The sequence below is a fragment of the Platichthys flesus genome, chromosome 14, assembly GCF_949316205.1.
Source record: "Platichthys flesus chromosome 14, fPlaFle2.1, whole genome shotgun sequence".
Taxonomy (NCBI): domain Eukaryota; kingdom Metazoa; phylum Chordata; class Actinopteri; order Pleuronectiformes; family Pleuronectidae; genus Platichthys; species Platichthys flesus.
Genome location: NC_084958.1, coordinates 18,858,734 through 18,879,756, shown reverse-complemented (window position 1 = coordinate 18,879,756; position 21,023 = coordinate 18,858,734). Strand labels below are relative to the sequence as shown.

Here is a 21,023-nt window from a genome sequence, read left to right as displayed (position 1 = left end):
ACTAACTTGGTTGAGGGGTCTCAAGGAATGTTTTTGCGGCATGTTTGACCCAAGGTAGGAGATGCAGCGCCCCCTGGCTTTCAGCATCCGTACTGCAAACTGCACCTTTTGATACTGTGTGATGATATGCCACACAAACTAATAAAACCACATCTCAAATACAATGTTTGTTTATTATATGTTTTCATCAACAGAGGCTTTAAAAACCACTTGGTGACAAGGTGAATAATCTCATGCCCTGTAGAAACACACCTCTGACCTTTAACCCGGGACCACTACACACTGGTGCACAGGGTGAAGCGGCTGCAGGGCCTTGGTGTTCAGGATGAAACCTGGATGTACAGACACCTTGGTTTCCATTTCTTTAAACATCATTTACAGACATAAACCAACAACTTATGTCGGCACACAAATTAAAAAAATATTGTGCAAATGCTTCATATGAGCTAGACTAGGAACATATGTAACACAACCCGTCACTCGCTCATCGTTTAGAGAACAGCACTCGTGTTTGTGGTAAAGCAACTTTTACATATTCCACCGCTCCCCCCCCCACATGGACACTGTAAGGCCAGAACCAGTTGTTAAGACAGTTTGAGGAACTACTTGGGGAATAAAAACCGCGATGGCCGACATTTGGCGCTGCTGATATGCATACGAAGCCCAGATTATAGATTATACACTGCTTTTTTATATAAATAGTTCAAAATCATAGCATGCAAAACAAGAAATATACCAAAAGAAACACGAGAAAACATCGACAAAAAATGTTCAGTGTTACAAAAAAATGTTCGAACAACTTTGGCTCAGTCAACAACCAAGATGGCGCCAGGATTAAACAGGTGATGAGCGTCTTCAGTCATCACTGCTGTGCGTTGTATTCTGACAGATTAGAATGTATCAGAGGGAATAAGGGGCTCAGTACATTTCTGATGTAGTGCTTGAACCAACAGTTTTCATAACGAGATGCTCTGAATCACCTCAGGTGGCGATTGCAGTGTGTAACCTACATAACTACTTCCATCACATTTCATATTATATATAACTTGTAAAGATGGACGACGTGACAGCTCCGTCAAAGTGAAGCCAAATCCCCTAAAACTGAATTAGCAAAATGGCTGCTAAATTCTGGGCTTCTCTAAAGAGTCTCCGGGAAAATCTGAGGGATCTTCATTTAATTCATGAGAGAAAAGAAGAATTGTCACACAGGTCGCTCTTGTTTTTAGATTTTTAAACTACACTGTGGAGTCACCCGTTGAATATCTGCCTCTGAAATGTGGAGGTTTGAAGTAGGTCTCAAGTAGAGGATATTACCACTGTAGTGAAGTAGACTACTTGAGTAAATGTACTTTCCACCACTGATACAGATGGTACTTTATGTAGTAGAGGAGGGTGTTGGTGCTGCTGTGCAGGTTTTATACTCGACTGTGTGTGTGTGTGTGTTTGTGTGTGTGTGTGTGAGACCTCACCTGCTCGTCCCTTCACACCAAGTGCAAATAAACGACAGTACTTAAAAATGTCCACTGACTGAAACACTACGTAGAAAACAAAAATCAAAACAAATAAAACATGAAATGAAAATTTAAAATGCAGTACTAGAAGTCCTTTCAGTTCGATTTGTCTTTGTCTTCGTCGTTCTCAGGCGGGGGCGTGGCCTGAGGAGGCTGATGGGGCGTGTCTTCGCTCTGAGCGGCAGATTCTGATGTTGGCGACTCCGGTTTGGTGGAGAGCTCTTCGCTCTGCGGCGCTGCAGCTTGTGTGCAGTTGATCGGTGCGAGCATTATGGCCGGCTGCAGGGGACAGAAGAACAGGAGCGATGTGAGATGGATGAAACGAGTCAGGAGGAAAAACAACTTACGTTCATTTAGATAATAACAGATACAGAGGAAGGTGAGACACACATCCAGAGACGATACAGTCACTCCTCTGTCCATGCAAAGATTATGATTCATCACATCATTAACAGTTTCATGATTCTACACTGTAGGTTCAAGGCCCATTAAACTGATGAGAAACCACATGCTAACCAGTACTATTAAAACTACCAAACCACTCCACACCACCATCAGCACCCCCAGTGATGGCGGATTGCTAAATGATCACAAAAATGTGCACACACACACGCACACACAAACAAACACACAGGAAAACACACGATTACTCTGGATAGCAACGGGGAAATGAGCCCTTAGTGGGATCGGGAGGTTTTAATGGTGAAGTGTGAAGGAGAAGCCCAGATAGAAGAATACCTGCGATGACAGTCACAGACAGCTGAGCCCTCAGCAGCAGACTAATGCACACCCACAGTGAAATGAAGGAGCGGCGATGGGGGGTGGGGGGGGAAAGGGGACAGCACAACAGAAAAAAGCAGTTGGAACGAATGGAATCATTTAAAAAGGAGTTACTCAACTTGAAATTCACTTTACTCTGCTTGTTATTGTTTACACTAGATTTCATTTTTTGGGGGGGGGAGTTGTTTTCTTTCTTTTTTTTTTATAGTCTTTCTGTTTCTTCGGCAGTAGGCGGTCATATCAAACTGGTATTCACCACAAATCCACTTCCAGTCCAGAACTGGGGCAACTCCCTGCGCCACAGCGCTACAGTGAGGGAGGTGAGCAGAGTGCAAGGCACCAGGTAGAGCAGGGCGGGCTGACCCATCTGCATCACGGCCAGCGCCACGAAGGTGATCAGCAGGCCGATGCCATACGCTGGAGAGAGAGAGAGAGAGAGAGAGAGACAGTCACACAACAGCAGAGGGTCAATAATCAGTGGGAGGGGTTGCTTGTTCTTGTAATTCGTTCATTTTATCAGCTTAGTACGGAAGTGTATTGCATTCACTTGAAAAAAAAAAAAGCTCAGTTTTTCGCTAAATTTTTCCCCCCATGCTTTTATTTTGAAAGTGACTTATAGCGTCCATAGACATAACGTCGCTTAAAACTGTCAGACTCTCCTTCTGTATAAATAACAGTGAACTACAAAAGACTAATGTAGCCGAGCGGCTAGTTCTCTTATACTGTCAAGAGGCCTTAGCTGAGAAAGGACATGAGAGATGGTTATGGAATCGGGACATCAAACCCATTTATTTTCCTTCAGAGGAAGCGGCACCAGCTCTTACTGTGTTGTTTCGGGAAGTTTAAAATAACCCTGAAAAGATCAGTTGAAAGTCTCGACCATCTTTCGGGGGATATGCTACAGATAAGCAGAGGATGGTTTTCATTTTTGTCCCGTTAGTGGCTTTATTGTGGAAGATTGATGTGTAGTTCCTGTTATAAGCAGGTTGGTGGTTGGGAAAATAAACGGGTGTGATGTCCTGATTCATTAACCGTCTCTCAAAAACAGGGGGGGAAAAATTTTAAAAGTCTGTATTAGGAATCTCTCTTCCCTGTCTCTGCAGTTTGTCTCGTCCACTGCAGACCTGCACTTTCCCCGGGGTTCAAATGTCCTCTTGAACCATAGGTCTCATCACTGAGTAGTACGGTGAAAGTTTTATTTCCTACCTCCTCCTTCACTGTCAATCCCATCTAAATAGAGTTAATCATACCAGTAAGGAAACATTTCAACAAGCGCTCACACACACACACCCACACACACAGCTGTACGTACCGATAGTACAGCACACAAAGTAGATCCTGGAGGACTGTGTTAAAAGGTCAAACCTGTGACAGTACGCCACCAGCAGACCTGACAGGAGAAAACAAAGAGTCTTACATTATATGACGAAGGTTTTATGACTTTCTGCTGGTCACATATACAACAATGTGATCTTTGAACCGTTCGAGGCTCTAGTGCTGCGATGATGCATTTAATTACCTGGTACTAAGACGTCGCCAAAGCCCAGGAGGGAGAAGGGCCGGTCACAGAGAGCCAGGGGAGAGAAGTTCAACCTCGGCACTTTGAGAACCATGGGGAGCTGCAGAAAAAACAAAGTAGTGTCACTATCAACCCCTCTTCCTCTGAGCTGAGAGGAGCCGTTCAGAGCAGGAGGAGCGCTGGTGGATGTGTTATGTCTCTGTACGTTCACTACACCACCTCCCAGCCCAGGGGGAGTTGTGGAATGTGAAAACAAGCTCACCTTTTCATGAGTGGAGGAGTCGGAGGGACCAGCCGCGACCTCCACCATTATACTTTCCCCACTCTGCGGAGAGAAGGTTGTGGTCATGTGAGCACGATGCAGTGACAAGAGGCTGAATAGGGTTTGAGTTTGAGAAGAAAATGTCTGGACGTACCTTTGTAAATAAAGGAGTAATAAATACGAAGAAAACATCATAGACAAAAAGGACGGACAGTAGTAAAGTGCAGGCCTGCAGGGGGGGGGGACAGAAAAATACAGGAAATGAGTTCACAAATAGCACCAAACACGTTTTAACCTTCTACTGTAATAGATTATGTCCATGAGAGTGACCGCCCACCTTGAATGTGGGGAGTCTGACGGTTTTGAGCATGTAGAGACAGAAGGCGATCCCCAGGAAGTCCTGCAGCACCCACGCCCACCTGGAGGACACACAGAGGCAGTGTGAGTCAAACAGCATCATCATCATAAACACCCAGGACACGGACAGATAGAGTCCCCATCATGTCCCACAAAGACACCAGCAGCAGAGGACACGCGTCCTTGAGCTTCAAGTACTGGGTGAAGTAGGACAACAGACAGTGTGTGTGTGACAGACTCACACACAGGCTCATTTCAGTGTAGATTTAGTGTAACTGTTGCTCCAGTTACCACACAGAGGGAGGAGAGAGACCCACACAGACAACTGACGTATAGTTACACAATGGAAGAAGTAAAGATTACAAATGGTTCTGGGAGAGAGGGGCGCATCTATGCCATCTGATTTTTTCAGGGCTCATACACATTTTGACCAATGGATTTCCATGACTTTTCAATAATTTTAAACCAAATTTCCATGACCGAACATTTTGTGAAATCTCAGTGTATACGCGATTTAAACCAACAATGAGAATTCCAAGGCATACAGTACACCTTAAATGACACAAACCTAGGAAGCCGGTTTATATTTTGAGCGTATTTCTTTAAAAGCATATGCATTTTTTTAAACTCAGCGTAAATGAACGACATGAAAATATGAATACAACAAATTTCCATGACTTTTCCAAAACTTTTGGGATTTTATTTTTTTCTATGACTTTTCCAGGCCTGGAAATACACATGGACTTTTCCAGGTTTTTCATGACCGTAGGAATCCTGCTTTTTAGACTCAATAAGACACTATGGAGGGGATTTGACCCGTTTTTCTTTACTCACTGGTCTTCGTCGCGAAACACCATCCAGGTGATGCTGACTCCGATGCAGAAGGCCGACAGCAGCAGCATGCGGATCTGTGGCCGCTTGTGCAGGTACGGGAGGTTGTTCTCTGGGATCCTGGGATCAGAACACAAATCAAGAAGTGAAACCATAATAAAAGACATTTATCTTTAAATTAAAACGGTCAATCACAAACCAAAAAAACTAACTGTTAGCCTAAAAGGCTAACTGTTGAAATGCAATAAATAAATTCCTAAAATGATCTCTTATTGCTTTATTGTAGGTTTATAATTCTAAATGTTGAATACACAATTATTTAGAGAATAGGAAGCAAAGCCCGATGTGAACGCTCACCTGCACTTGCCGAAAGGAAGCCTCCTGACAAAAGGCCACATGCAGCTGTAGAGGCCGACTGAGGAGGCCAGACAGAAGATGCCGATAACCCAGATGGCTAAAGTGAGGAAACAGGGGAGGAAGTTTAGTGTTATGACATGATATCCACTAATGCTCAGGAAAAATGTTTTCCTTAAGTATTTGAGTTTACAATTGAGGGAAGGAAGTATTATCACACATTGTTATCCGAGCTTTTTTGAATTTGAATTCTAAATCTTTGTTTTTAGCTGCTCAGAAAAAAAACAGGCTTGTCCTCAGCTTATTCATTGGTTCAATGTATTTTAGTCTCATATTTGATGAGCACCTGAATCCTACTTGTAATAATGTGTGTTGACATCAATCTTGTGTGAGTGTGTGTGTGTTTGTGCTGTGTCGTACCCAGGCTGTCGTAGAAGAAGTAGAGAAGCACCAGCATGCTGCAGCACATGACCACGAACACGCAGATCATGATGGGGGTGACGTCCACCGTCTCCTCGTCCTGCTTCTCTGCGCCGTCGTCCCGCTTGTGCTTCATGTAGCGTCTGCAGGAGAAGTGAGAGTCAGCGTTTTGGACGATGGGATCTTGTTTACAACTTCTCAAGCCTGATGATCGGCATCTATAAAGACAAATGCTTATTGTGCCAACTGTAGAAAACAGATCTGCCAGCTTCAACTGTTTTACGAAACCGTTTTCACTGATGACCAACCTCCCATCAACCGTCAATATTTACCATGAATTAGCCGACTGGCAGAAATACCCTTGGTGCCCGATTTCATACACACGCTTATATTCCAAAATATTTTTGCCCCTGGTCCCGTGCGTCAGAGACCCCATCTGACTGGGCCCTCAGTCACCTTGGCAACTCTACCAGGGAGGACGGCTTCGGATTGGCTTAAGCCAATGAGTCACTTATAACACTGCCCTTTGGAGGAGTTGTAAGGAGTCAACACAGACAAACATAAACACACACACACACATACACACACACACACACACACACACACACACACACACACACACACACTTCTATGAGGAAAACAGAGCAATCACACACTGGTACTTCTTTGCCAAGAAGACGATGACTAATCTTCCCCGGAGACGACTCCTCTGAGAAATGAACTTTCATTAAACTCAGAACGGATGGAAAAAGAATGGTAAGAACAGGCAAGAGACTTTGTGTCATGTCTTGAAATAATCTAAATGGCTGTGCTGTAGAAAATATTGATTTACAATTCTATAATACAACCTAAATAAATAGAAAAACAAGCATCATAAGCTTTTTTCAGAACCTAAATCTTCGGGAAATTGGATTCAGACATTTTCTAGAGTTTGCTTAAGTTATTTCAATCAGCTCCCAGCATCCTGTCCACTCACTTCTTGCGGTCTCTGCTGCCGGCCCAGTAGCCTCCGATGGCGACCGTCCCTACTGCCATCAAGAAGATGATCACCATGTTGTAGTCCAGCACCGGCTCATTGGGTGCATACATGGCCACAAGGCTCTCTTTACCAAACCTCTGTAGGAGATAGATGTAGGAGTTAGATAAATGAATCAAGCCAGACATCAAGTCAAAATGATTCAGATTTGTGTTTTAGTTTGTCTGCTACGTGATAACGACAGAGTTCTAAACCTGTCCGTCTCTGTCCGACTGTAATAAACACTACTGAGCGATCAGAAAGAGAGAAACTGATCCATATAATGTAGTCGACTTCTCACCTTGCTTATCTTGAGCATGTCAGAGTAGCTGAGCAATGCTACAGGGATGTCAATCTCCTCGTACTGGGTCCTGTTTCCTGCTGGTGGTGTCTGCAGCAAAGGATAAAACAATCAAAAAACGTTGATTTCTGTTTTCTGATGGTGAAACAACAGCTTTAAACAGTTTAAGTTATATTCAGGTTACCAGTCTGTCCTTGCTGACGATGACTATCCCCTTGGCACCGTTGATCTGGGCCAGCCGGACCTTTTCATAGAAAGTGCAGTTGCCCCGCATCACCATGGGGATGCGATTGGGGAAGCCTCCCTCCGGGACGTCAGAGGGCGAGCACAGGACTGATGATGTCAGGTCATGGACCGGCAGACGCGACTACAAGACAAAGTAAAAAAAATCTGTTATGGAACATTTCTTATGACGCAGCATTGAATGTTTTATTTCCCGTCAGACTGGATCCAATTATTAAAAAGGTTGTTTCCTGATTCAGCGCAAATGAGCTGAACCGTGTCTGTCGTGCAGGTTTCACTGCTGATGACAAACATCGACTGAGGGGTTTAACCAAATGAAAACATCATATCATTTAGATGATTCAGGCATATTTTCCTCTCGGGTGGAATTACTGTAACTCATTATATCATTATCCGTCATGGAGGTCTCTAACATCTGCAGCTGTGAGAGGACAAACCGGCACCAGAAGCACACGGCTTCCCGAACAGGTTTGTATTGATCACTTGGACATCACAGTGTACTGCTGTTTGTCTCCCCTGTTCTGATTGGCTGTGAAGTAATCTCAAAGTTGTCTTAGTGTATGACTGTGAAGTGAACTTGGTTACAGCTCTAATTCACCACTTACTGCCTTGTTGAGGTCCTGAGGTAGACGAGCCCACTGGGAGTTGAAGAAGATGCAGTAGTCCTTTCCTTTGCTGCTGCCCTCGTCACTGAAGTGGGCCATGCCGTACTCTCCCGCCACCTGTCAACGTCCCAGCAAGGTTAGTGTCACACCACAGGTCCATGAGATCAACCAGTACTACCAGCAGCACCATACAGATATTTAGTTTATGTGATACAAAGTGGAGAAAAACCATAACGTTTGTAAATGTTTAACCCGACTCTCTGCCGCCCATTAAAACTTTTTACAAACATTAAATCCAATTATGTGCTTCCACAATTTCATACATATCGATTGTTAAATTGTTTAAAAGCACAGCACGATAACTATTAATATTTGATTACTTATCCCTGAATGCACAGATATGATGATGATTATCGATACATGTACCGATATGAACATGTCTATCTCGTTGTGTATCCAGCAACATCGTCCGACCAGAGGAGAATAATGACCAGCAGTGGAAACATACTCTAACAATGCATAAATATTAATAAATGTATATTGAACCTTTGTTATATTGTTGCAAAGTATATTGTGATCAATATTATTATAGTTTTATAACCTAGCCCTAAGTGCATATATATCTCTATATCTATTTATACTGAACCTTTGTGATATTGCGATTGTTGAAAAGTATATCGTGATCATTAGAATGACTGCTTTATTACGGAGCCCTAACTGCGCATTAATCGTGATGATCACAGATTTATCTCCCGATATGAGGACATGATCTTGCGGAGCCTCGGGCCACATCAGAGGAGAACAGTGACCACCAGTGGAAACACGATCTGCTCCATCGAAGTTGACTTTTTAATATTTGATGCGGACACGTTATGACCGTCAGTCTAATCTCTGACCCCTCTGGTCGTGTTATGTCCGCCTGTCGCCTCCTGGCCGCTGTTAGCTAACACGTCTGAACCGCGTGCGGTGCGTGGTGATCGACACTCCGGAGTCAGCGAGGATCCGGATCCCGGGTGGACGAGATGCGGACAGAAGGTTCCCGGGGCCCTCGGTTGGGATCTCCGCTAGCTAACGCTCATAGCATCCCGGCTACCACCGCTCCTCCCGGGGACACGGGGGAGGGAAACGCTGCTGGAGAACCCCCCTCGCTGGATCGACCCGGGGCCGTGACACGACACAAACAGGCGGGTACACGTTCCCCGGGTGGTGTCGCTCACCTTGTGCACGAGGAGAACGGCCCAGAGAAGAGATTCATGGACCCTCATGATGCGGAGCGAGCTGCTGCTTCCCCCATCAAACACAGACCACTGGCCGCCAGCGACAACCCCCACCAGCTGGTCCGGCGGGACACGCCCACCTCGGAATGCGGCCACGTTTATTGGCTGCTGCGTCGTGACTGAGGGAGTGAGCGCCTCTCTGATTGGTTTAAGTCGGAGTCAGTCAAAATAAATGTAACTTAAATGTCCTCTTATTAATAAACATAATTATAATAATAATGAACCAAGGTAAAATGAGCCGTTTAAGTTTAATGTTTTTTTTTGTTTTATTCAGCACAGACGTGTTTAACTTGGGAACAACACAAAACATGAAATCAAAAGCAATGACAGTGTTTTTACTTAATTTTTATGTATTTTAAGTACTTTGGTACACTTGGTACAGTCTTTGGGAACATGATTAAACCTGGAGAGTTTATGTGCTGCATATGTCCTGGTAGCTATAGGGTGGGTTATGGTTATTCCCAGCCAGATGAATCCCTGCAGACGGGTGAATAAGAAGAGAGGCTCCAGCTCTGCTTTCCATCCACAACCATCTATTTTCACTGTAATTACAGTTTACTGAACATGCAGGCCCCAGTGTAACCTCTGATTGATCTTCAACCTTTGGCCTTGTCAACCACAAACTTTGTGAACACTTGAGATTATTGTAGATATAGTATATGGACATACTTTTCTGAAAGATTTTTACTATGATGACCTTATTGAGGTGTGAGAATTGGGCCCATTTTAAATATGAAACATTCCCTGGTGGTCTAGTGGTTAAGATTCGTCACTCTACTGGTCAGAGAACTTCTGTTCAACGCAATTATCTCGTCTACTTTGTGTAAGCATGTTGTAGAAAACTCCCCCTCACTTCATATTCTTCTTCCTTGGACCAAATCCTCTGCTACTAACCTTTACTGTCATTACACTGCATGTTATCATAGTTCAGATGAAGATGTGGTCACATGAACAGCTTCTTAATGAATCACATGGACATTCACTCTAAAGGAACCTATGGCTTCATCTGTTTTACTTGGGATACAAAGCAATGGTCTAAATTCCAAGGAGACTTCTAGAAACCAATTAATGTCAATGTAAATTTAAAAAGTGATATTAAGTAAAATTGTCAAACAAAGACATCAGAAGACATCAACAGAGACACATAATTGTACAGAAATTTATTTATTTTAATTAATTTCGATATATTATTGATTGTAATAGTCCATATACATGTAGCCCTATAGTCAATTCCCTGTTAAGACCTCGGCTTTTAACCAAGTTCACTTTAAACCACCTGAATAATGTCTACTCATGGAAATGAGGAGTCCATAACTCATTGTCAACTATTTACAAATACTTTATTTAACCAAAGCAGTCATTTAGTTGAAATAATAATGATTCGCTAACGGAAATAAGATGTAGTTATGTTTAGGCCATTTAAACTATATTTAGTGCCTGTATAACAAACTCAATGGATGTAGGGGAGAGCGTGGCCTAGGGGATAGAGTGGGTGTTCTGCAACAAGAAGGTTGCCGGTTCGAATACCACTCTTTCCCTTCTGCATGCCTAAGTGTCCTTGGCAAGATTCTCAACCCCTAAATGGCCCCTCATAAATGCTGAGTGTTCTAAAAATGTAAGTCGCTTTGGACAAAAGTGTCAGCTAAATGACATGTAATGTAATATGGGCACTAGGCCAATAATGACGATAGAAATCTCCCTTGTCAATTAACTGAACAAAACAGCACTTCACATTTAAAACTAATATGAGAGCTATAGGCCACACAGAATAGTAACTGTCACAAAACTATCCCTAGTATAACATAAACTTTGTGTTCACATGAAATTACAGTCACCTGTTACAAACAGGAACACCATACAGGTATAAAAGAAAATACAAAAGCAGTCACTGGAAAGGCACAAATCAAACGATCAGTTCAACCTGTGTGGACGTTTACTCCAGTGGAGATTGAAGATGGACGAATTTAAAAATGACTCAAATGTTTTTATTTTGTATTGAATTTATATTTTCACTGAGACGTTATCCTGCAAATTACATTAACTGCAAACTGTTTTTGTACCTGAATGATTTTGTATATATTGTGTTAGAAGTGATTATTCTGTTGAATAAAAGTGATGATCTGCTCTGATCTGATTTTACACATTGAAGTCCATTGAGTTGCATTGTAGGTAATTGGATCAGGTTTTTCAAAGAATTAAAACAATCTAATATATTTTCATTATAGTTATACTAAATACCATATTTTTTAAGGTTTTCACAGGATTCACCATGATGAATTTATGCATTACGGTTTTACATTCCATTTAATAGTGAATTTGAATGTTAATGTTATTTTATTCCCAAGCATTACATTGTGCTGAAGCTCTCTGGGAACTAAGACGACACATTTCAAGTATGTATATCAGCTGATATTGTGTAAATAAGCAAAGTAAATAAAAACAAAAACTGCAGCAGGTGATATACCTATTTTTCTGTACAAAAGGAACTTGAGGATTATATATTATGAGAGGGACAGTTAATTTCTACAGCTATTTTCTTAACGATTCCACGGGAGAACTGATGCTGCACAGTGAAATGTTCAGACATGCTCCCTCAAATTGGTGCCCCCCAACATACACACGCAAACTGTCATGCATCCCCAAGAACTTTTTGACTGTATAGGCCTACAGATGCACACACAGGCAGACAAAATTGTAGGCTATAAAAAACCATAATCCAGGAGGATGTTTTAGATGCTGGCTTGCCTATCCACGGAGCCACGGGTGGTGACATCAGCAAATGTCCCTACTATGCTGCCAAAATGAGTAGGTTTTTATACTTCTCTTTGTTTACATCATGCTGCTATGAGGAACTGTTTTGAGTTTGTTGTTGTTAAGGTTTGTTTTTCTCTTTGTTGTGCATCCAGCGGCGTCGAGTGGAACGGCATATGCCGGTCAACTCACCATGGCCGTACTCCGACACCCAGCGGGACAGGTTCTGTTTGCGACTTGGATTGCTGCTCAGGCTGAATTCGCTGCATGGTATCTGATGTGATCCCACCTCCAGCCTGTCATTCTGCTGCTGAGAGAGGGAGAGGGAGGAGAAACATTGAGGGAAGGCGAATAAGGAGATTGAGACCATTTCATAGTGTAATACAAACATTCTTTAGGGGTCCAAGCTAATTCAATATTGCACATTGCAAAAGAGGGACGCTGACAGGAAATATACTTGGTTTTATTGGACTATTAGCACATCCACTCCATCTAGCTCTGATGCTCTGCCTTCATGTGTTGTTTCTCCGCTTCCTTTGGACTATCCCTCCATTTTATGTCCCTTCAGAGTATCTGGTCGTACCTCAAAACCTCCTGGAGCTGTTTGCTGATATTGGCACAGGAGCACATTGTGTGAATAGTTTGATTTATTATTATTTTTTTCAACAATTACTTTTTGATGCAAGATTGCGATATAGTATGTCTGGCATGGACTGCCTGATTTACCCCTGTAGTGTCCATGTTTAATTCATGGGCACTACACATACTGGAAATTAAAAGTAGAATGAAATATTTCTAGAATATCTAAATAGTTGACAGGGAATTTACTGTTAGTCGACTTATCAATTAATTTATTAAAAGCTCATTTCCCCCTGCTCCTTAGTCTACAGGGTTTTTATATTGTGTTTTATTTACATTGTATATATTGGTTTATTTTTGTTGTGCACTGGTTGCTGGTTGTACATCAAATTGCCCTTGAAGGATAATAAAGATTTTCTTTTGTGGACAACTTTAGTTAATCACAAGCTGCACAAACCAAGGCTTCTGCGCAGGATGTGCGCATGGTCTTCTGCGCAGGATCTGCGCGAGCAGTTTTCTTTTTTTTTTTATTTAATTCAATTTAATTTAATTTAATTTAATTAAAAAAAAATTAATTTAATTAAATTAATTTGCCTGCAAAATAATAATAATCATCATAATTTCTATAGGACCTCACTGTCTGTTAGTGCTCGGGCCCTAATAAATAAAATAGTGTGACATTTTTATCCCTCTCTCAGTCCATCACTTTGATTCAGATTAAAAGATTTCTGGTGAAGGATATCTCATGAATGCTGCAGAGCATTAGAGTGAAGTGTAATTTCCCTATTTTAAAGTGGAAAGAGTTTGAATTGTAGTAAACTAACAGAGTAAGAGAGTTTATATTTTAAGGATAGGTGGAATAATGCTCAGTTTAATAACTGTAAACTGAACTACTTTATAAGACTGCTATCATTTGAAAATATGCACCATAACGGTGCATATTAGGAAGACGAGACAAAGTGTTGCATTCAGTTGTGCTTTTGAAAAGTGGTTGGTGATAAATGAATAAAATAAAACAAACTAAAAAACAACCCTAAAAGACTGCGTGAAATGTGTTTGAAGATCGAATTGTGAAAGTTAAGTTACAAAGCTGGTTTTACCGTAATGAGTCAAACAGCGCGGTTCCATTTGAAAAGATTCCCTGAATACAGTCGAGATGGCGAATCTCTCTTTTGAAATGTTAGTGATCCAACAGGTGCAACAATTGTTTCACCCTAATTCAAATCAGTTATGAGTTCGGACCTAGCTCCTGTGTCCACTGGTGTCCTGGTTCCACCCATGGCAGCGTAGTGGCGTGGGGCTGGCTCATCCCTGTGGCCCAGGGAGCGCATTACTCCACGCTGGTTCAGGGGTAAATGATGCTGGTCTTCACATGTGGCTCCGGCTACAGGCTTGCGTATGAATGTAATACAACTGAATTATGTGCTTGTGTGTGAGGAAATAAGCACAATAAGAAGATGGACAAATTATTGTGTGCGTGTCCGTGTCATTTTCAGAGAATATATTTTCTACTTTTACTAAATATATTTGACCGCCTTACTTAAAAGTTACTTTTATTCTTGGCTTTTAGATACTGGATGATTTAACATTTGCGTTCGTTCATGCACAACACTGCCTATACCTGCCGTTAGCGCACCTATAAGTCGATGCAAAAAAAACATGGTGCAGATAGAAGTTTTTTCTCTGGGTTAACTCTGTATCTAATATTGGTTTTTCAGTGTTGTGTGGTGTGTTATGTTGAAGTGTATGATCTCAGTCAGTCTGTAAACTTTGCTGTTGCAAGCTGGATCTTGTTACTCATTGACGTACCGCAGCGGCTGATTCACTCAGCATGATGTCATTCCATATGTCCCTCCTTCTGCTGCACATCTACCTGCAGCAAGTCACCCAGCAGCACCGGAACTGAACCATCTCTGCCTTCACAACACAAACTGCAGCTCCAGTCTTTGACCACATGCAGCCTGTGGGACTCTGCTGTTGAAAAAAATAACCCCATACATTCCTGCTCTGACTCTACATAGTATTAGGTCAATGCACAATGGAAAACTCTGCCTCCTATTTCCCCCAAAGCATTTCCACTTAATACGAAAGCTGTCATCAGTGTATATATATTATATACCCACAGTATATTTCATTGCTACTCTGTGTGTACACAACAGATTTTACCTGTACATGAAAAATAAAATCCAATTAATGTATGCATTTACAAATTATAAAATAATCATTGATGTTCGGTCCCTGTATGAATCATTGATAGTCAGACATCATAACAAGTGTTTTTGCTGAATTCAAAATGTCTAAAAGATTCATAGGGCTAGAGATCAAACAATAATTGTGATTACTTCTTTTCTCATCGGGATTTTGCTGAAATCAAATGAAGAACATTACTGCCTAAAACTTGACGTATATAAATTCATCTTTCATGTACCAAACTGTGCCTATATGTCTTAAAATTATTATGGTTCTGATAATTAGTTTAATATAATTGTTGTCGAGGTTTTTGTTATTATCATCATTTCTCTTATCATTATTATTATTATTAGTAGTAGTAGTAGTAGAAGAAGTAGTAGCAGTAGTAGTAGTAATATTAGTTGTAGTAGTAGTAGTAGTAGTAGTAGTGTTACATAAATATCACTCGACTGCCAAGACAAACCCTAAATTGCGAGGCTTTTATTTTGAAGGCGGAACGGAAGCTGTGCGTCCCCCTGTTTCTTCCTGACACGGTTCAGTCTCCAGTCTCCTCAGAGGAATGCGGCTCTCGCAGCTGAACTGAACCGTGAGTGTCCGTTTCAATGTTGTTTCTGAGTTGTATACGTTTCACCTTGAACTTTGTTGACTTTGTCTAAATGTCATTAATCGTATTCTGTCCCAGCGAGAGCCGTTGTTTGTACGGGTTAGGCTTGTTAGCTACACCGGCTAGCGTTAGCTTCCTTCCTCCCGTCGACTCGCTTCATTCCTTCATCTAAAACAACTCGTTTTGTTCTCTTGTTGATAAAAGTCCGAAGTTTGTCACTTTGTCACGTGTTTCGTCTTGTGATTGTGACATGTACTTGATGTGTAGTAACGTTTTCTAACGAGGGAACTGTCTCCACTGCCTGGAAAACATCAGCATCTCGTCCAGAGCTAGATTCATCAGACATTCCGTGTTTTTTTATTTGTAATCATCAGATCAAATCAGATTTAAATGCCCCGTTCTGTGGAGTGTGTGTGTGTGTGTGTGTGTGTGTGTGGCGGAGCTCCAGCCTCTTTAACTGAGTCAGAGATGGAGGGTCCGGGGAGGAGGTGATGTCAGTGGCTCTGGAATGCGGAGCTCTGACATCAGCCTCGAACTCTCTGAAAACTCAAGCTGTGTTGATTCAGGCCAAATAAGGAGGAAAGAAACCCAGGTGAACGGACGCGAGTTTCTCAGCAGGAGGAAACTGGAGTTTTCAGACTTTTAAACACACGTTAAATCCACTTACTTGGTGTTGTTTGGGTCACTGGGCTGTCGGACTGGTTTCAACTCCACAGCCTCTATTGTTTTTTTAACATCTCTTTCCTCTCCTCTGCAGTGAATCTCGAGGCATCGCTCCCTTCACATCATGGCTGGCTTCAGGCAAGAGGATGTGGAGTTGTTTTATGAGATGGAAGAGGAGCTGGGCAGGTATGTAATTCTTCTCACACATAACATTGTGAATAGAGATGTTCTGATTCTGACTTTTTACCCTTGAAAATTGCATGAATACAAACAAAAGTGACCTGTATGATTACAGGAACTGAACTGTGAACTACTTCAGATCTAAACAGGACCAGAAATATTGAAGTGTGTGTCAACAACACATTGAAAACTGCAGACACTGCTTGGTAGTTTCTCAACTTTGTACCTTAGCCATTTTTCTTCTGCATTAATGCAGCAAAAGTGTGACGTCACTGTCTCTCAATGTGCCTTTCCACCTCTGCTGTGGTGTAGTGTCTTTGCAAAGGAGAGGACAGTGTGTGTGTGTGTGTGTGTCCTCAGAGAGAGAGCACAGTAACACATTGTGAAATTCACCACAAGTCCACATTCATCCAAAGTATCTGTGTTGATAAATGAAAACACTGATCACTGATCCACAATGATTTTCTCATTCCCGTCTTCCTGCAGTGGACAGTTTGCCATTGTTCGCAAGTGCAAGGAGAAGAGCACAAGCATCGAGTACGCGGCCAAGTTCATTAAGAAGCGGCGGCTGTCGTCCAGCCGGCGGGGGGTGAGCCGCGAGGAGATAGAGCGAGAGGTCAACATCCTGCGGGAGATTCAGCACAGCAACATCATCACTCTGCACGACATCTTTGAAAACAAGACGGACGTGATCCTGATCCTGGAGCTGGTGTCCGGAGGAGAGCTCTTTGACTTCCTGGCTGAGAAGGAGTCTCTGTCCGAGGAGGAGGCCACTCAGTTCCTCAAACAGATCCTGGATGGCGTTCAGTATCTTCACTCCAAACGCATCGCCCACTTTGACCTCAAGGTCAGTGCACTGTGTGGTTTTGACGGCTTGTTTCAGACACTCGGGATAAATGACGTGTTGGAGAGAAGTTGAGTGAAGGTGTTAGAAGAAGTTAATGTTGCTCAGAGGAGATTGAATAGTGGAGCTCAAATGTTGCTCTGTTTCTGTTAAATGTTTATTTCTTAACTTATTTCTTCCTCCTGTCATTGTTTTACTTTTCAGCCTGAGAACATCATGCTGCTCGACAAGAACGTCCCAAATCCCAGGATCAAACTGATCGACTTCGGGATCGCTCATCAGATAAAAGCAGGAAACGAGTTCAAGAACATCTTTGGAACGCCAGAGTTTGTCGGTGAGATCCAGTTTCGCTCCCTGCTTATACATTTAACACAGTTAAAATGTTCCAAATCAGTTTTCCTGCTCCTTTGTGCCCACGCTGGCAAGAAGGATCAGTTTGTCTCAGATCTCCACATCTGGTTTGAATTAAAGTGCTCATTCCTCTGTGCTTTACAGCGCCAGAAATAGTAAACTATGAGCCACTTGGACTGGAGGCGGACATGTGGTAAGATGTCAACATGTTTTTTTCACTCTAAAGCTTTATGCTGTTTATAGTCTCCACTCACGATTGGTTCTTTTCTTCTCCCCAGGAGCATCGGAGTGATCACGTACATTCTGTGAGTAGTGACATCATTTCGTCATTTGCAGAAAAAACTGAAATTACCTCACTCCTCCACCGTAAGTGATGTAACTCCAACTCTGTCCCTGTTAGGTTGAGTGGTGCTTCGCCGTTCCTTGGTGAGACCAAGCAGGAGACCCTGACCAACATCTCAGGCGTCAACTATGACTTTGATGAGGAGTATTTCAGCAACACCAGCGAGCTCGCCAAAGACTTCATACGCCGCCTGTTGGTCAAGGATCCAAAGTAAGAACATCTAAACAGTTAATGCCACAAAACCGGAAAAGAAAAGCACATTTATAAATTAGGTGAAAGTCCCAATGTCATAATTCTTCTCAAACTGGGGGAATATTTTGTTTTTTTAAGGAAGAGAATGTCGATTAATGACAGTCTTCAGCATCCCTGGATTAAGGTGGGTGGTCAACCTTCAAATTTACATCAAGATGTAGAATCATGTATATTTTTGTAATTTAGGTCAGAGATATTTAATATTCTCAAACTGCTGAGAAAGGAATCAATGCTTTTGTGTCGACCTAATTAGGTTAGTGGGATTTATTGTTCTGCTCTGTGGATACAATTAAAACGCTGCAACCCATCTTCTAACAAAGACACAGCACAGGCAGCATAATTCTGTCATGTTCGCTTTTCTTCATTAGCTCATAGTAGAATTTAACTCCCCGGATTCTACAATCACACTGCGTGAACACAAAACCTGATCTGAGTGTTGATATAGAATGCCATATTGAAAATGAATTAACTTGTCAAAGAGGCAATATTGTGATAAAATAGATACCAAACATTGGCAGGATAATTTTCTTTTGATATGGCAAAATTAAAAGCACCAAAAAATATAAAAAATTGCCCTCCACTCCCGAGATTTATAATTCAGTTGAAAATAATGAATATTACCTATAAAGTGCAATAACAACCTATGAATATGTGCCCATGTTGATATTGTAGTAGAAAGGTATGTTGGTGAAATTAGGTCATTTACAAAAGCTTTGTTATCCATTACAAAGTTACTCCACCCTCACTGCAACAAATCCTGACGTTAGTTTGGTCACATTTCCAATAAAAAACAAATTTAAGACATGAAACGTGTTTGTTTATGCACCAAACTAAATATTGATGTAATATGTTTTAATCTGATTTCCAACCCTTATGTGTCTCGGTATTTCAGTCAAAAATCCAGTTTATCAGTCGTGGTATCTTATCAAATTTCCATCCTTATTTAAAAAAAATGTCCCCACTCTCTAGGTGATCAAGAGGAGGAACGTGCGTCCAGAGGAGAGAGACCACAAGCCGGAGCGCCGGCGCCTGAAGACCACTCGTCTGAAGGAGTACACCATTAAGTCTCACTCCAGCATGCCGCCGAACAACACCTATGTCAACTTTGAGCGCTTCTCCCAGGTGCTGGAGGAGATCGCGGCGGCAGAGGAAGGCCTGAAGGACCTGGAGCGCAACCAGCGCTCGTGCCAAGAGGATGTGGCGGCGCTACTGTCCATCTACGAAGAGAAAGAGGGCTGGTACAAGGAGGAGAACCAGAGCATCTCCAGTGACCTGAGCCACATCCGCCAGGAGCTGCAGCGCTCCCAGACCCAGCGCAAGAAGTGCCAGGAGGAAGCCCGAGGCACCATGCAGGCTGCCAACATCCTCAAGCGCAAGTTTGGGCGCCTGGAAAACCGCTACGATGTCCTGGCCGAGCAGGTGGCCTCCGAGGTCCGCTGGGTGGAGGAGCTGGTCAAGTCCATATCTGCAGAGAGGGACGGGCTCAGCTCTGGCAGCATGCCCTGAGCTGAGCTGGGCTCACGTCCAACAAAGACACTTTTAATCTCAAGTATCGTCCTGCCCGTCTTCTCCGCATGCGTCACACACGGCAGCGTGTGAGTGGGTCAGTCGTCCTCATAAGCTAGGCAGCTGCTTCCAATCAGGAAAGATGTTCCGCCATTTTAGTGCTACATCGAGAGAAACCAGCAAGAAGCAGAGAAGCAATATACTGAACCCATTCCCTATTGAAGAGGCTCATTCCTGTGTTTTATACATTAATTTATAATTTTAAAGATTTCACGTACTGTATTGCAGCTGTCATGCATCCAATTTCACAAAATCTTTTGCAAACCACATTGGGATTCTGTCGGTTTTGTAAATAGTTTTAGTTTTTTTTTCTCTTCAGACGCTAAATTCAGCTGAATTTTCAAGAGCTTTAAAAGTCATTGACGAGCTGATTGAAGTCAGGGGTGTTTATTTACCATTTACATGCATTTTAGATTTGATTGCAGCTGATTTTAAATCTTTAATTCTGTCATATGTTGGAAAAGAGCATTGACTGTAACGGATGAAATAAATCCAAACTGAGTATAGAAGAGTTAGAGCAACACTTTAGTTTACCGGTCCATTATTTTGGAAATTTTGGAAGTACCACATACGTTGGTTAAAGAAATACAGGGAAAATAGTCCATTCAAATCTAAGTAAATATTTATGAATTATTTGTTTATCATGGCACACTGTATCCTTTTATATATTTTTTAATTGCTTGTTCTAAGTGATATTTCCCCATTTACCTGCTGTCATTGGTTTACCAGCTGATATCATTTGAAAGCCTCCCTCAGAACTTACTTTGAAACTAATCCGAATTGATGGACCTGTAGAATAAAGATGTTACCGGGTTTGAGAATGTACAAGCTCACCTTTGCGGTGCCTCTAAACTGATGATATTTCTATCACATTGATATCGCTCGATGTCTTAAACGCAACAACTTTTGCACAGTATCCTTGTTAACCAAATCATGTGTGGGGAAACTTTCTTTGTGAACTGTATCTCTTCTTAGTTTTTCTGTTTCCATTCAGACCATCCCTGCACACCTGAAACATTCCACCGTTAAGTTTCACATCCTGGCAACACATTCCCCATGTCGAGCATAGAACGTAAATGACGTAGTCAATAGTACTTTTCAGTAGAGAGCTGTACTCCTTTGCACTTAAACAATTATAGCAATGTTCCAAAATATATTTTGATTTGTGAAGATGTAAAAATGGCCTGTCTGGGTTTGTGTCAAATAAACAAAGTTATAACTGTAA

At 42.1% G+C, this 21,023-nt stretch overlaps 2 protein-coding genes across 3 annotated transcripts; one reads left to right on the top strand and one right to left on the bottom strand.

Moving 5' to 3' along the window:
* Positions 1–154: 154 nt before the first annotated feature.
* sppl2 (signal peptide peptidase-like 2) lies at positions 155–9,551 on the bottom strand. 2 transcript variants are annotated; one of them, XM_062403897.1, is made up of 15 exons: positions 9,416–9,551; positions 8,199–8,315; positions 7,535–7,717; positions 7,351–7,440; positions 7,011–7,150; positions 6,035–6,177; positions 5,618–5,714; positions 5,264–5,380; positions 4,410–4,491; positions 4,227–4,301; positions 4,073–4,135; positions 3,811–3,910; positions 3,604–3,681; positions 2,548–2,708; positions 155–1,790 (listed from the first exon to the last, which is right to left on the bottom strand). In XM_062403897.1, exons 1-15 carry the CDS (start codon positions 9,461–9,463, stop codon positions 1,608–1,610), a joined length of 1,677 nt encoding a protein of 558 aa, XP_062259881.1. In that variant the 5' UTR covers positions 9,464–9,551; the 3' UTR covers positions 155–1,607. The 2 variants fall into 2 exon arrangements, 1 of the variants encoding a protein (XP_062259881.1); XR_009924093.1 differs by having other exon boundaries at positions 1,651–1,790; positions 2,411–2,708; positions 9,416–9,537.
* Positions 9,552–15,508: 5,957 nt separating this feature from the next.
* Positions 15,509–21,023, top strand: dapk3 (death-associated protein kinase 3). The gene is made up of 9 exons (XM_062404821.1): positions 15,509–15,581; positions 16,357–16,448; positions 16,929–17,289; positions 17,491–17,620; positions 17,782–17,830; positions 17,916–17,942; positions 18,038–18,190; positions 18,311–18,356; positions 19,202–21,023. Exons 2-9 carry the CDS (start codon positions 16,387–16,389, stop codon positions 19,736–19,738), a joined length of 1,365 nt encoding a protein of 454 aa, XP_062260805.1. The 5' UTR covers positions 15,509–15,581; positions 16,357–16,386; the 3' UTR covers positions 19,739–21,023.

What these genes read in the sequence shown, in the direction of transcription:
- sppl2 (XM_062403897.1), bottom strand. Translation starts at nt 9,463, where the DNA reads ATGAGGGTCCATGAATCTCTTCTCTGGGCCGTTCTCCTCGTGCACAAG. An exon ending in CTTCCTTTCGGCAAGTGCAG is followed by an intron (nt 5,381 to 5,617) that starts GTGAGCGTTCAC and finishes TTCTGATCCCAG; the next exon opens with GATCCCAGAGAACAACCTCC. An exon ending in GTGTTTCGCGACGAAGACCA is followed by an intron (nt 4,492 to 5,263) that starts GTGAGTAAAGAA and finishes TGTGTCCTCCAG; the next exon opens with GTGGGCGTGGGTGCTGCAGG.
- dapk3 (XM_062404821.1), top strand. Translation starts at nt 16,387, where the DNA reads ATGGCTGGCTTCAGGCAAGAGGATGTGGAGTTGTTTTATGAGATGGAA. An exon ending in TCGCCCACTTTGACCTCAAG is followed by an intron (nt 17,290 to 17,490) that starts GTCAGTGCACTG and finishes TTTACTTTTCAG; the next exon opens with CCTGAGAACATCATGCTGCT. An exon ending in TTCAGCATCCCTGGATTAAG is followed by an intron (nt 18,357 to 19,201) that starts GTGGGTGGTCAA and finishes CCCACTCTCTAG; the next exon opens with GTGATCAAGAGGAGGAACGT.